The sequence below is a fragment of the Mercenaria mercenaria genome, unplaced genomic scaffold (genome assembly GCF_021730395.1).
Source record: "Mercenaria mercenaria strain notata unplaced genomic scaffold, MADL_Memer_1 contig_3071, whole genome shotgun sequence".
NCBI classification, from domain to species: domain Eukaryota; kingdom Metazoa; phylum Mollusca; class Bivalvia; order Venerida; family Veneridae; genus Mercenaria; species Mercenaria mercenaria.
In genome coordinates, this window is record NW_026461177.1 from 3,163 (window position 1) to 17,854 (window position 14,692).

General features: G+C 34.3%; 1 protein-coding gene across 1 annotated transcript in view; it reads right to left on the reverse strand.

Moving 5' to 3' along the window:
- Positions 1-539: 539 nt before the first annotated feature.
- LOC128552709 (arylsulfatase J-like) overlaps positions 540-14,692 on the reverse strand; it is a gene marked incomplete at its 3' end in the record, with an annotated part of 63,326 nt that continues 49,173 nt past the window's right edge. Inside the window, exons 6-8 of the mRNA XM_053533756.1 lie at positions 14,010-14,105; positions 1,815-2,064; positions 540-691 (exon numbers count right to left, since the gene is read on the reverse strand). Coding sequence (XP_053389731.1) covers positions 540-691; positions 1,815-2,064; positions 14,010-14,105 — 498 coding nt within the window. The remainder of the gene's footprint in view (positions 692-1,814; positions 2,065-14,009; positions 14,106-14,692) is intronic.

Sequence of the window (14,692 nt, forward strand, 5' to 3'; positions counted from 1 at the left end):
TATACAGGAAAGAATACTTCAACAATTAACTAATCATATTTCCTAGACTGTATAATTATAATTATATGGTGACCCCAAGTCATTAGGGTCACTTGACTGTGACCTTCTTTCTTGTTTTTTTTTTTAAGATACAGCCTTGAAATTTTGATGACATACACAGTTTTGCACATCGATTTTAAAACTAACTTTCAGAGACCAGGAATGTGACCTACTGACCTACTTTCTTAATATTTTAGCATCAGTTTGACATTTGAAACATGTTCACAAAACTAGGAAAAGATTTCAATGCTAACTTATATTTGACTGTCTTACCTGATCTCTTACTCTTGGCCATGTGGCTAAAAGTACTAAGGTGAGCGATCCAGGGTTATCATGACCGTCTTGTTTACACGTTGTCAAGGTATGTTATTTACATTCTTGACAACACCCACCAAACATTTCCCTATTTCGTGTTGTTTTCTTTTCCAGCGCGACGTCATGACGTATTACGTTATGACAATATAATTATGACGAACACAATTCTAGAATATGCTATTTACCCTGCAAACCTGTTAGAATTTTCCAAATACCCAGTCTAAGAGAAGCTGTTCTAGACGTATTGAATATTGTTTCAAACACTGCTCTATTTGAAGTTTTGTCAACTGTTTCAATACCATGGAGTATCTCTTTCCTTGTGCTTGGAATACCATACCTTTAAAAATTTTAGAATAATTATCTTGCCATTTTCATTATCGACAGCGAGTATGGTTGTAGGCCTATATATACGAACCTTACAGAAATAGAATAAAAGAAACCCACAGGCGACGAACAAACCCGACACAAAACAATAACATTAAATGAGCCTGTTCATTGTCAATAATGAAAATGTATGCTATGGTCCAATACCTCTATCCCCGAGTTGAGCAGATCTCAACATTTACACATGTTACTAGTACATAAATACAATTTTGGGACACCTATAGATGTATCAATATGGCAATGAACAAGGAACCTTCAATGAAACACTTTAGTGCCATTCCATGTTAGTGGCGTATGGTACCAGGTTAAATGAACTAACTAGCACTAAACGGAAAAACGACAGGCAAAACTAAACAAATTTGAATTTAGAGAGGGAGAAATCCGAGGTTATGGAGCTGATATATCACAGAAACGGACAAATGACAAAATAAAAACAAACAGGAACCGTATTCAAGTGTTGAATAAACAATGTCTTTACTTTAAAACCGGGTGCATTTGAATCATCCAAGTCCCAGTCGAATATTCAATTTAGAAAACAAAACGTAACAACTAACAAAACATTACTGTTGTGTCTGAACGATCTCAAACGATCGAAATAGCTCTGATTGGATGTATTGTGAGATTTTATAGCTGCAACACGACACGAACAACAAAATGTTGATTGATCTTATCTATGAACGGTTGGAAAATGTATGCTACCGCCCAAGCCCTCTAGTCACGGGTTGAACAGATCTCAACATTTACATATGTTACAAGTACCAGAAAGCAATTAAGTGACATCCGTAGATGTGTTCATATGGCGACGCACATGCAACCTTCAACGAAACACTTTGGAGTAATTCAATGAAAAACGGCTTATGGTGTTTAGTTAAAATAATGGACTAGCCCTAAACCAGAAAACAATTGGTAGAACTAAACAAACTTGATTTAAAAGAAATGGTCCGAGTTTATAGTGTCTGCATATCACATAAATTGCAAAAAAAAAGACATTATAAAAATGCAGGAACCATATCCGAAGGTTGATTAAACAATCGCAAAATCTATTAAAGCGGTCGAGGATACAAGCAATAACGTACCTTATAGTTTTCCACTGATCATGTCCGTCTAAATACTGCGTACTTTTCAGATTACTATCAGCAACATTTATCAATGTAGGGAACCAGTCTGTGACATGCATTAGTTCATTTGTTACAGACCCTCTTCTTTTCTGGTCAAAGAAAAAGCTGTTCACAAATCCTACTGCACGTATGCCTCCTTCCCATACGGATCCTTTATTTCCGCGTAAGGGCCAATTACTGCCTCCGGCTTTTGGATTAGCGCCATTGTCTGTAGCAGTGAAAAATGTAACTTAATAAGAACTTAACTATTTAACTAAAATATAAGACCATCGCATTTTATTCAACCAACATTTAAAGGACATTATTGCTTACGACCAATTTTATTTGATATAAATATATATTATATTGAAAGGTTAGGCTCCGCTACACTCGTGTTATACTTAATAACTCAAGATTAAAGGTTAGGTTTCATATATACCCGCTGCCTAAATAAAGTCCAAATCTGATTAAGACGATGACCAAAACAACATAGTATTCAATTGATGTTTATTAACCCCTTGAACTGGAAAACATTCTGCTATGAGGGTGTTTTCCGAATTCCGTATGAGTATGCTTTTCAGCTGATTCATTTCAACTGCTCTTTTGAACCGCCGCATGTCTGAAGCAAACGTGGTAATGTAAAAAGCGGTAATATTATTATTCGTTCTCTCTGTCCCTTACAGCTACCATGTTTGGATTAGGCGACATGTCATATACATCTTTTCGTCAAACTATTTAATCAGATTATTCCTTAGCTACAATTCTGACAAAGGCCTTTCTTCTAGAGACACACGGACGTGGTTCAGCTGAAGTTGCTACCGAAATTAAACTTGTACTGAAAAGCATTTGAATCTTCATTTTTGACCACTTACATTTTCGAAATAGCGTTTAGTGAAAATGTTTACAAGTGTCAAACTTAAAAAAGTGTTAAGATGATAGTATAAGGAATATAAACCTTCCAACGTGTATTACATCCTTAATCACATAAGCAAGCATACACATCCTGTTTGATCGCTAACTGAAGCTTTTTTACTTCTACTTACACGTTTAAATTGCTAAAATCATCTATTATAATCTTAATGTAGATGGTCCTTGTGTTTGTCAATCGGTTGATACTACCAATAGAGCTCAATTTGAATAACAAATAACAATTCGCACATTGTTGCTTCGTGTTCCTAATCTTTTTATAAATGTCATGCATAATTTATAATAAGATAGATTAATTTAATTTTAGTTTAGTTTATTTCCATCATCTATGTATCACGAAATTAAACATAATTACCAGAGCGTGTAGTCATGTTGAAGATTGAAATGGATACAGTCAATATGTCATCAAAACAACGCTTTCAACAGGGCTACCTTTGTAATAAAATGGGGAAAATATTTCGCTACATTTTACTAACGGAATTCTGCTTAAGTTTTAATACATCCTAGCGACCAAAAGACTCTCCTGTGACAAGGTTCATCTAAACCTGACATTTGTTCTGAATTTCCTTTGATGACTATAAGATTCTGGTCCATGGAACCTTTTTAAGTGTTTTGGTAAGACCACTAAAAGCTTTCTTATAAGACGCTTCGTCCAAATTATTATGAGTCATACCACATGTTTGGTGTTCAGCTCTTTTACAGTTTTGCGATACGTTTTCCGATTTAATTTAGTCTGATGGTTCATGTGGAAGACTCCATGACAGCCGGTTCTAAACGCTTACTGAGCTTCTTTGATTCTTCTCTTATTGCCTGCTTCGTCCGGTCCTTAAGAATGTTTCTCTTGTTTCTTTTCTTGGGTACATACGTACGTTGTTCTTTAGGCACCTCATTATATATTTATACACGAGTATTTTGTTATTTTCATGCTTTTCTCTAAGTTACCAGTGCTCTTTCGTTTGATCGGTTGATAAAGCATGTAGGTTTCTTCGTGTACATGACGTGAAAGCTGTCAGAAGAGATTTTTTTTAGAATTGTGCTGTTCCTAGAATAAAGTATATGATTTGGAGTCGCATGATACGGTCAGTAGCGGTTTATATATATATACAGTGAAACACCGCTCGCTCGAGCATCGATGACTCGAGCACCCGTGCTCGCTCGAGCAATTCATGTGGTCCCGGCCGATTTCCTTCTATTTTCTATGTGAAATTACCATGGCTGGGTCGAGCATCGATAACTCGATCGCTCGAGCATGACACCTGGTCCCTGTGGATTGATTTACTCTTTTTTGCTTCTTGCTAACTCGAGCAGAGGTGTCAAAATATTTCGCAGCTTCGGCGATCAGAATGTATCGGTTAATTAAAAATTTTCGCACGCCGTGCGTTGTCTATTCCCCGACTATCTTAAATGTTTGTTTGTCGGTATATTTGATCTGATAATGAGATTAATTATTGATGAAAGGTTAAAGAAAAGTTTTATTGATCAAAAATTGATCAATTACTGTTTGCTTTAGATGAAAGCAAGTATTTTATTACTTATTATATCATAGATAACGTTTGTGATACGTTTTTTTTAATGTCACAGGTTTGTTATTATTATGCATCACCGTTTCCTCTTTTTCTTCGTATGTTGGTCAATGTTTGGGTCGCTCGAAACCATGGATAACTCGAGCATTTTGCTCATCCCCTGGCGACCTCGAGCGAGCGGTGTTTCACTGTATATATATATATTTTTTTTTTTTTTTGCGTATATTGATGTATTATGGTTTGCAACGATTACATATAGCTAAAGTCCTTTTTGTTTCGTAATTGTCATACGATTTCTCGATGTTCTACAAATCTTCCATTTATTCTGTTTTAACTTCATTTCACTTTATGGTTTTGGTTTTACAGGTAATACCTTACAGTGTATGAGTTAAACAAGCAAGTGAAGATAGACAAGAGATAGCTTTGTTTGGTTTTGCTTTACAAACAAGGTAATTATTGAATGTTGACATATGTATTTCATGAATAGAACATTTATTTATAAAGTGTTTTACCCACTGGCACCAGATCAGAAAGAAAATCCCTCCGTACGTGTTATACCCTACCCCTAGGTATTCTATAAGAACCATGGTCATGAACGGGAAAGTGCACTACCCCGTTTCAATCGTACATTTCTCAACTTAAACGCGCAGTTCGGTGAATGGGTACCTAGTATATTGAACAAGCGATAATTTATCTTCCATCGTGCACCAGTCACATTGTCCCAATATTCCATATTGCTGAGATTATCAACATATTTTATGCTTTCGTCAACGATACAGAAAAAACTTGCTTGAACTTCCCTAATGAACATCCGGTCTAGAGGTCACGGCAGTACGCACATGTTTGGCGAAACGTAAACAAACAAAAACAGATTTAAAAAAAATCACAATTTTACACTAAAACTCGAAATGATGAATGAAATTCTTCTTGTATATGATCTTTAATTTGAAATCGTACATTGGTCTGCATCTGTTCTGTATATTTTATTCATTTTGCACATTTTGCTGCATTTTCACATTTTAGCGAACACGTGTAGTAAAATGACGATTGACATACATTTTTACAACAGCCAATCAGAATGGTTTGTAATCTAGAACGGAACTTCACCAGGGAAGTTCAAGCAAGTTTTTTTGTGTAATGTTGAAATTACTATAAACTACGCGTTGTTTTTCTAAGATACGATGTATTGAAAAAATGTGGCCGGTACACAATGGAAGATAAATTACCACTTGTTTGATATCCATAGTACACATTTACCCCACTGCGTGTTTTAGGTATGAAATGCGCGATTGAAACGGGTTAGTATATTTTCCCGTTCACGACCATGGTTCTTATAGAATACCTAGGGGTAGGGTATAACACGTACGGAGGGATTTTCTTTCTGATCTGGTGCCAGTGGTTTTACCAGTTAATTGTTAAAGTAAGAAGTACCACTTTAGACTCTTAATTTAAACATATATATTGACAATCGTATATGACTGATGTAAGATGTATTAATGTTATACTAGTATACGTGATTGTATTTAGTAACCAGTCTAATATTGGTAAGTATATATAATCCATTATACATTACTAAGTGTTATTTAAGTATTGTAAATGCCAAATACCCTGAAATCCCGAAAATAAGCCGATTTTGGAAATAAGCCGGTCTCGAAACTAAGCCACCATTTCACTACAGGCAAAAATGGCTCATAAATTAGCCGCACTCAAAAATAAGCCGTCCACATTCTTGTATCAGAAATAGTATCAATGTACTTTTTAGGACACCATATAAGATAGCAAAGGTTTTCAGCTAACGTCTCACATTAGTTTCTTCTATGTTAAAATGTCGGGCTGTGTCTATCACTGTATGTTTAACGTTTCCAACTGACAGCGTTTTGTAATGTGACAGAACTTTCAGTTTAAATTCCCTCGTATAGCTCCTACGGTTTTGTTTTGGCGTTTCCATTTAGACAGTTACATTGTAAAACACCAGTGTACATGTACTTGTAAGACTTGGCTATAAAACGCTCAGTACACCTGATCAAATTGATAACAAAATGCGCTGTTTATCCCGTATAATACCGGTAGGGAGATTAAATCATGGGTGTATTTGTTTGTTAGGCCAGGCAAAACTTTTTAATGGGTAATTATCTATCAGCATCGGATTATTTTCATTAAGGAATTGTAACAAAACAGGTATGTCAGAAGTATAAGTATTTACCGACATCGATGTTTTTACTTAAAAGCAAAACATATGACATCCGTATCTGCAATATTTTGGTACTCGAAAATATGCCGGTTTTAAACCGATACCGGAAATATGTACTCAAATGTTCGCTGGACTCAACAATTAGCCGGTCTCGATAATAAGCCACCAAATCCTTACGAAAATTTAAAATAAGCTGCGGCTTTTTTTCGGGATTTCATATTTCATATCTGTGATGCCGATACTACAGGTACCTTTACTGATAGTTATTGAAAATAAATGATTTAGACCCTATTCGGAATTGAGTATGACTGTAAATTAACTATATTGCGATGATGTTCAGATGATGTTGTTTATTTATCTTGTTGGGTTTAACGTCACACCGACACAATCATAGGTCATATGGCGACTTTCCAGCTTTGATGGTGGAGGAAGACCCCAGGTACCCTCCGTGCATCATTTCGTCACGAGCGGGCACCTGGGTAGAACCACAGACCTCCCGTAAGCCAGCTGGATGGCTTCCTCACATGAAAATTTGAACGCCCCAAGTCAGGCCTCCCGCTGAGGGGCAAGCGATTTGAAGTCAGCGACCTTAACCACTTGGCTAGGAGGCCCCTCAGATGATGTGATAACGATGATAGGTTAGACGGTAAAAATAAATGGATATAATTATATTGAATTATACTTACAGTGAATAGGATTGCTAGTTTAGTGATAATGTAGAACTTTAATTTTGGTTTGTTTTAAACAGTATAAATATGACCAATACATATGGAAAGGATTAGACATTCTTTATATGCTGTTAGGCGCTCTTGGGCCCAAAAGATAAAAAAGCCATAGTTCACATTCATATATGTGACGTCGTCTTTGAAAACCGGTCCAGATGCGGCATAACGTAATATCGAGAAACGACGTTTAAAGTTGTGCCAAGTTTACGCGCGCAGCTTTCTTACACATGTTTTAATTAGCAAAAGTTCGGCCGTTAAAGTACGACTGCTTGTTACATGATTGATAACAGCCTACTAGAGAAAGAATATTTAGACATCAGACCTGTAAAAAATAGTGGTATTACGCCTGAGGCAAAATATTTCGTTAAAAATCAGTTGTTTCCCCTTCGCTATGTTTCCGGTTTCGGATTTTATCAGGGAAGCATGTGAAGGTTACTTTTGTTTGACTACCTTTTGTTCAACGATGAAGGGATCTGAGACTTGAAATACTGTTTACTGATTTGGTAAGTACCGTTTATAAACAGTTGTTAATGTAGATTCTCTAATATATTTGAAACTTTCACTGAAATAAGTCTGTCTTTTACCCGGAAGTGTATCCAAAACATACCGAGGGAAATTTATGAAATTTATCTTATGGCCACTAAACACAGATGATTTCATTATGCCTGTGTATTTAATATAAAATGACCAGTTGGGCTATCACAAAGATTACTGAAGGCAGGCAGCTTCTTACTCATTACCTTATTCTTATTCCAGCAGCATGTCATGTGTTTTATGTGTTGCTACCACACAAAACAAAACGTACATAACTACATTGTAATATATGAATACTAAGAACATTTGTGTAATTTAGCACACAACTAATATGTGGAAACTGACAAATCATCATATTTTATTTTCCTTTTGTAAATTAATTATTTATATTATATACAAATGAGTTCTGCAATAAACCCTACAAAAGTACCATTTATTCATAAAATACGGGTGTATTTCGGTTATGATAATTTTCCGCATGGTTGCCGAATTTCAATCTCTTATAAAATCAGTTTGAGTGAACGTATTTTATTTTACTTTCATATGTTTATTATTTATGATATATATGATTGAATTAACCAAAAAACCTTCGAAAATACCTCTTATTAAAAAGATACAGGTGTATTCCGGTTATGGAAAGTGTATTCCGGTTTAATGTGTGACCGATCGGCAAATTATGACTGTTTGTACAGTTGTTCAGTTCTTGTTTAATGTGAATCACAGTTGTACTGTAGCATTTTCATAGTATATGATTGAATCACAAGAATATACGAATAAGTTCATCTTGGCCTGGAATTTAGATTCATTGCTCATCTTTTTGTCATTTCACAGTTAACTTAAACCTTGTCAGGTGTCTTTTGAAATTTCTTAACAACATTTTCTGTATGTCTCCAGTAACAGTGAATGAATGCATATATCAGAGCTTCTGGTGATTACTGCTCTGGATAAGAAAAACATAGGTTTTTTTAGGAAAATCTGTGTACTTTTTAAGTATTCATAAATTTACTCATATATAATGTTATGAGTTTTTTGATTACAAACAGTACAGTATAATACAACTTTTACATCAGTAGTGTTCAGTGACATTTAACACAGTCATTACAGTAACTGCTATAATGATGAAACTGAAATGACTGCATGACCATGGCTTTCAGCAAATTATTAGGAACACAAGATTTACGCACAATGACCGCAAGATTTACGCATATATACAGGATGAACAACGTTCAGTTAACGGATATCACCGTACTAGTAACAAAAGCGCAGCGCATGAGAAACTGACAAAACGTTCTTGTCAGTTATCGTCCACTGAACATACGTTACATCCGTTGCATCATCCATTAGTAGTCCGGCCGTGAATCAGGTCCACTGGACAAGAATGAATGCAAACCTGACAAGGACGGATGCAAACTGGTCAAGTTCAGAATAGGGAACGCACGAGTAACGAACAAAACGCATATCAGCGCATCGCTACCATACATCTAACGGACAACTTTGTCCGATGGTGTACGTTCTAAATTTTGAACATGCTCAAAACCTTCTACCGGATGGAACGAATTTCGCAGAACAAGGAGCGCAGGTGCCGCATGAGAAACGGAAAAGAAACGCATGCGAATGTCACACGAACGGATTGAAAATTTTGTTATACGTTAAACATCCGTTAACGCTATACGGTGTAGTGTAACTGAGACTTTAGCTCTTATAATAGATTATTTAGTCAGGTTAAGTTATTTAATTGTACTGATGTTTTTAGAGGCTTGATCTTGAAACAAGCTTTCTAACTAATGTATATTTCTCAATGATTAAAGTATTGAAGCTTCATTGGGCAAAAAATAAATTGAAACACTGTTTTCTGTACTCAACATAAATCTAAGTCCAGAATAGAAAAATGCATGATGATTTAAACTTTATTTATTGTAAACAGTTTTTTTTACAGGAGAAAAACATTTTGCTATTGAAAGAGAACTGTTTTACTGAATCAAAGCATTATACTGAACAATACCAGCTGTCCAACATTTGTAAATATTTCTAGAAATATTTAATTCTAGTGATACAGTAATTAAGAAATAATTTACACCAAAGCAGTGTTTTAACATTATTTATGCATGATAGGCGGTTACACATCAGGTGTAATAATTTCACGAGGGTGCAGCTGAAATTACTTCCAACGATTATAACTGCAAGATTGTATAAATAATTTTGCTATAAAAAAAATCCTTTCTAATATGTCTTTGTCGTAAAATTTAGATCAATATTATGGAACTGTTTCCTCGTGTATGCATGGCGTGTCATCACGCTCCTTTGTTTATACACACCAGGACTTGAAATGGTAATACGTCTTGCGGAAGAGTTCAATTTGGGCGAAAATGATGGTAAATTATTCTGTAAAGCGAATTTACCAGATTACCGCCTCAGTAGCCTAGTGGTAGAGCGTCCGCTTCGAGTGCGGGAGGTCGTGGGTTCGATCCCCGGCCGCGTCATACCAAAGACGTAAAAATGGTACTAGTAGCTTCCTCGCTTGGCGCTCAGCATTAAGAGGATAGTGCTAGGACTGGTCAGCCAGGTGTCAGTATAATGTGACTGGGTGGGTTATCATGCCACGTGTCTACGGCGTGATATTCCAGTGAGGCAGCACTATAAAGTTGGGCATTGTGCTCACTGCTACAAGTAGACACCGTCGTTTATACGACTGAAAAATTGTTGAAAAAGACGTTAAACCCGAACACACACAATTTACCAGATTAGTATGTGCGTAAATTAATCTAGACAGTTGTGCAGTGTTACATTTCATTTTAAAAATGCTATTAAGTAAAATACTGAATCAAAGTTGAAAGCACTATTTCTAGATGCATACATGGTGCTAAAAATCATGTTGACATGACGTTAACATAATAACGTTGTGATGATTAATGCATTGCTAGTCATATAAGAATGAATTTTTTACTCTGAGGAAAATATCATGTCTGAAATACAGTTTTTTTATAATTCTCTTAAAACTGGTACACTAACTAAGCCAAAGAATTTAATTTATAAAGATACATTGTGATTGGCTAGCCATTTTTGTTCAGTGTAATTGTGAGTCTGAGAAATTACTTAAGTTTGAAAGCTTTAAATAAATAAAATGGAAAACAATTATGTGTTGTTTCTTAGTGTGATAAATATTTTCATGTATTATTGAAAAGACAATCAGCAGATAAAGCATTTTCATTCGTTATGCTATGCTCTGTACAGTGAACACTACTTTTGATTACTGTGAAAGAAATTAAAGGGCCCACTTCTTGTGTCCAGCCATCAAACACCATGTTGTTTTACTAGATACATGAAAAATATTTCCTTCTAAAGAAAAATAAGCTCAAAAACAAAAACTTTGGATGACCTATACATTTTAAGGGCTTACTTATAATGTCACTTAGACTGTTTTCGAAGTCACAAAGTTTTATGATAGTAAACAAAAATGACTGCGAAAAAGTTTTAAGTGACATGGTTTTAGTAAGGTTCATTTTATTCAATGATTTTGAACACTACAAAAAAACTGGGTACAAAATGATGAACTTTATGTCCCTTTAATAATAAAATATAAAATCACTTAGAATTTTGTCGCGCTTACCTTTTTGCAAATTTGTATCTATTTGGAGTGCGAAAAAGTTCTAAGTGACATTTTGATTAAAATTTCTTTTCTGTCAGACATTTCTTTAAAAATTCCACTAGATTTAAAAAAATAAAGTTGCTTTCAATCAGATTTAAAAATATTATAACAGCTGCCAGAATTATAAAGCAACAGTAATGTTTTTTCCTTCTCCTGTAAAATTTCATGAAATGCACTTAGCACTTTGTCGCATTCACCCCTCGATATGTAGATGTCCGGTAACCAGACGCATACCCTGCATTCTAGCTGTCCGGCAACAAGACGACCTGCCTCTCCGCGAATGTTTTTCTAGCTGTTCGGCAATCTTTTTATATATGAATACCGTAATGAATAAATTTATTGTGTCATATTTTTTTGGCATAGGTTTGAATATACACCTGTAAGGCTTATTCAGACAATATTTTAAAAATAAAATTGATTGATTACCGGACGCCTAGAAAACCCCTGTAGGATAGGATAGGCTAGGCGTCCTGTTACCGATTGGCTAGAACACTGGCTAGGTTTCTGGTTAAGGATGTCTACACTTCCATTTATAAAATGGTAACTTTTTTGCTGTGGGTCTCATAAGTCATGTTATTTCTGTCTGGTGACTTCTCTCCTTCCATTATTGTTGATTCAGAATGTTTTGTTAACAGGATGATTGTATATGGATAGTGGGAATTTATGCTGTATAATGAAAATCTTTTTTATTTTCGAAATTTTTGAGCCTTGCTGTGTGTAAAACCATTTATGATCCTTTAAAAAATAGATTCATAGTATAATAACTTTTAAAGTATTTTGTGGTAAATTAATGAAACCTTTCACAATCACATTATTAATTTAGTATTCAGTTTTTGATTTTTAGTGATGTTTACATTACGTGTAATGTATCTTCTTTCAGATAATATTCCTTGTTCCTTTGACGGTTCATTCCACTACAGCTGGTTCCTTTTCCCCTTCAACAGCCAGGAAATTGGTCTGTTTACTTTAAGATCTCAAGAAAATGTAACATATTTTGGATGTGCTTTGAGGAATCAGGTAAGTAACATGCAGCTAATGGCTCCTGTTATAATTTAAATGCAATATATTATTTATTTATACCTCTGTCTATGTTTTGTTGGAGCCAATACAAAATAAGTCTACTTCTACACTAATGATTTGTACAATGTATGTACATGTACTATGACTATTGAATGGCTTTAACTGACAAAAATGGCATTATTGAAATTTAATTTCAACAATCCGGTTTTGAGGAGGATCAGTTGGTGTAGTGAGTGAGTGAGTTGGGTTTTACGGCGAATCGACACAAAATGGTCATATATCGCCGAGGAGAAGTCATATTGCAAACACCAACTGTAAAGCATAAACATTGATGTAAAAATGTAAAGCATACGTAAAAACATCCATGTAAAAATGTAAAGAACACTATGAATAATGTAAAACGTATCTAAAAACATCCATGTAAAATGTAAAGCATATCTAAAAACAGTAATGTAAAAATGTATGTAAAATCTTCATTACATTGGCTATTAGCCTGAGAAAAGTCTGTGGCACTCAATAAGTATATGGATACTTTGAATGCTTAACACTACATGTACATGTGTATAAGTTGATATTAAGTTGTAGAATAGTTCTAAATAATAGGAATTTTAATTAATTATTTGAAGTAAATCAATTAATTGTAATTTAGTTTAATTGTAATGTGATTATTTTCAAATTTAATTAACCCATTCTTGACTTAGAAATTGTGATGTAATTGAATTTTTTTCCAGTTTTATTGCACCAAGAATATGGATTAAAATGAAGACTGTAAAGGTTCCTGAGATACATGAAGACAACAGATACTTTTACCAAAGACTTATAAATCTTTTTTCAGGAAGGCAAGTGTTTCCTCTTGTTTATGAAAGCAACTCAGTTGGTTAAGGGGCAGACAACTTGTGAGCATGGTACATCACTACCTGTATTAGTATTATTTTGTTTTTCAATACTCTGACAGAAATCGAATAGCGATTATGCATGGAAAATAATGTTATTGTTTAATGTTTAATCCTTTTTGTCACGAGTTTATGCTTCGTTATCCAACAAACAATTGACTGATATATTTTGTACATTATTATTGCGTCCTTGTCTTTCTATATGTTGCACACTCTCTTTGTATTTTTTACATGTACATGTAACATTATGTACACAACGATACGAACACTAAAATAGTTTAACGATTTAAGGAGACTAACTTGCTTTTCCATTTGTTTCTTTTTTCACTACTTTTCAGAATGTTTTTACATTGAAAAATATTGAGTGCTTGAGGCTTACGTTTTTGTCAGGTAGATGTAAAGTCCTTTTACAAGGTAATGGAACTGTGTTGAAATAGTTCTTACTTGATAGTGATCTTTAGTTATATTGATAAGTTTCTACTATAGAACTTATAATCGAATCGAAATAAATGTTTACAATATAATGCCATTTATTCTATGATACGAAGCTTTTCTCTACAGTATATACTTGTTTGTTGCAATGCCTATGCTGATATTGATGGCATTATCAGATAGATAGGAATTATTACAAAAAAAAAATCCTTTTGCTTTTGCGCATAGAATTAAATTTGAAAATCCTCTATAGAAATACTAAACGGACGAGCTCAGTACTTACCAGTTGTGAATATAAGCAACGTGTTTTCCCATTGGTTATGTTGTTTCAATGTTCCTACTATGCCTCCTATCGCTTCATCCATACATGATACCATGCCTGGGTTTATGTTAAAACATTATCGTATTATTTTACAAATGAACCAAAAAAAATAGTATCATTGCACGTATAATTTTCAACATGTGTCTTCTTTAAATTATAAAATGACAAGATGACAATCTATAATGTTTGGATGCATAAACAGGAAGACAAGCTTCAATTAAATGGATGGTTTAAATAAAATAAGAAATACGTGCCTCAAATAAATTAGATGAGAAGACCTCATATCGTTGTATAACACATTTGGCAAAAACATGCAGATATAATAAAGCATTTCCAGTGGTATATCTACAAAAATTGTCATTGTACATATATAAAATACAAAAAGTATATATATACGAGGGTTGTCCCGGAAAATCGCGATTTTTTAGTTATTTCAAAAAAAAGCGACGCATTAAATAATTATTTTAACTGATTTTATTTCCATGTATACTCGACAGGACTATAGAGTTTAAAATTAAATATCTATCATATTATTTGAGTATTTTGTAAATCACGGACGTCAGTCAGTGCTAGTCGGCGATTGCTCCGCTTTCCTCAAGATGCAATAACAAGCGGCTTCCTTTTAACATTATGCAACTTTCTCG